The 1332-nt window shown below is 38.8% G+C and overlaps 1 protein-coding gene across 1 annotated transcript; it reads left to right on the top strand.

The window, feature by feature from the left end:
* Positions 1 to 832: 832 nt before the first annotated feature.
* TM35_000501240 (uncharacterized protein) lies at positions 833 to 1330 on the top strand (the record flags this gene model as incomplete). The annotated part of the gene is made up of 1 exon (XM_029030571.1): positions 833 to 1330. A coding segment is annotated over one exon (498 nt), but the record flags the coding sequence as incomplete, so codon positions are not given.
* Between the last annotated feature and the right edge of the window lie 2 nt (positions 1331 to 1332).

Genomic DNA, 1332 nt, shown 5'->3' with positions numbered 1-1332 from the left:
GTACCACTACTGATTGTGGTTACACTGGCCTGTATTCTTGTGTGCTGATTGTAATGGTAGTGGTGGTGTGACTCAGGTCATCCTTTGTTTTCTTTTCTTTTTTTGCATACATCCCTACAGTCTAACTAATCTTCTACCTTTTGGTAATTTCTTTTTCTTTTTTTGTTTCTTAATGTTATTGTGTTTTTGCTCTCTGTGTGTTTATCCTATAATTATTATTATTACTACTCCATTGTGTGTGTGTTGTTGGAGACTCTCTTTGTGTGTGCATGGGCTTGCACTTTGATAATTATTATGAACTGCTTTTTGTAGTGGGAAAAGGCAATAATAATGAGTGATAAATTTATATTTATCATTGCGTATATACACATATAGACTTACACCCATAGTTGGTGTATATTTCTGTGTTTACTGAGTATGTTGGGCTAATTGTTAATATCTTTTTCTTTGCTTGTTTGTTTGGTGGGTTGTGTGTGTTTGTCCTGCATTCGTATGATGATGGTCTTTGTCCAGAGATAAAGAATAGTAATACAGCAGTATGTTTTTATTTATAATTACGCATTAATGTAAGCAGACATATTGTTCTTTGTGTGATATTGTCGTTAGTTTTGCTTTTACTTTGTTGTGTTTTTGTTTGATTTTGGTTGGACGTTGTGAGAGGAGACCCGTTATTTAAACCTTTTTTTCATGCTGGTGGCGTTCTTTTGTGTGAGAGTTTATGTATTTATTTTTCTTTGTGTTTGTTTTGTATCATATATATTTCGTTTTTTTGCTTCTTTTTTTCTCTTTTTAGTTAAGTTTTTTTAAAACGAGAAAGACGACTCCTTTTCTGATGCTGCTACACCGTCTGTTCTATCTTGTGGCTTTGCTTCTTAGCGTGGCATGTGTCTGTGCGGCGGCTGAAGATGCCACTGCTGCACAAAGGCTACGTTCTGAACCTGCTGTTGATAGTAGTACTTGTGGTGGCCATGAAAAAAAAGAAAGTGCTTGTATTTCTGCTTTACCTGAACCTCCTTTACCAGCTGGACCTCCTGCAGCTCGACATGAGCCTGAAGAGAGGGGTCAACCTGCCACTGAAAATCTCGCTTCAGTTAATCCTCCTGGTCCCGGCACTGGCGAGCAGAGAAGGGATAGTGATCCGCATGTATCTGAACAGCATGGTCCAGAACTTCAAAAAGAAAAGGAACCATTAAGTGGTCACAACAACGTACAAGGAGAGGCAACGGACACTCTTCGAAACAACCCAAAAGCACAGCCATCATTATCATCATCTCTTGGGCAGCAAGCATCCAGTGGGTCAAGTGGTCCTGAGGGCCAAACGAGAACGAATGT

The sequence above is a fragment of the Trypanosoma theileri genome (assembly GCF_002087225.1).
Source record: "Trypanosoma theileri isolate Edinburgh chromosome Unknown TM35_Tth_50_V1, whole genome shotgun sequence".
NCBI classification, from domain to species: Eukaryota; Euglenozoa; class Kinetoplastea; order Trypanosomatida; family Trypanosomatidae; genus Trypanosoma; species Trypanosoma theileri.
The sequence above is the reverse complement of the archived record's forward strand: the minus strand, read 5'-3'. Positions and strand labels throughout refer to the sequence as shown.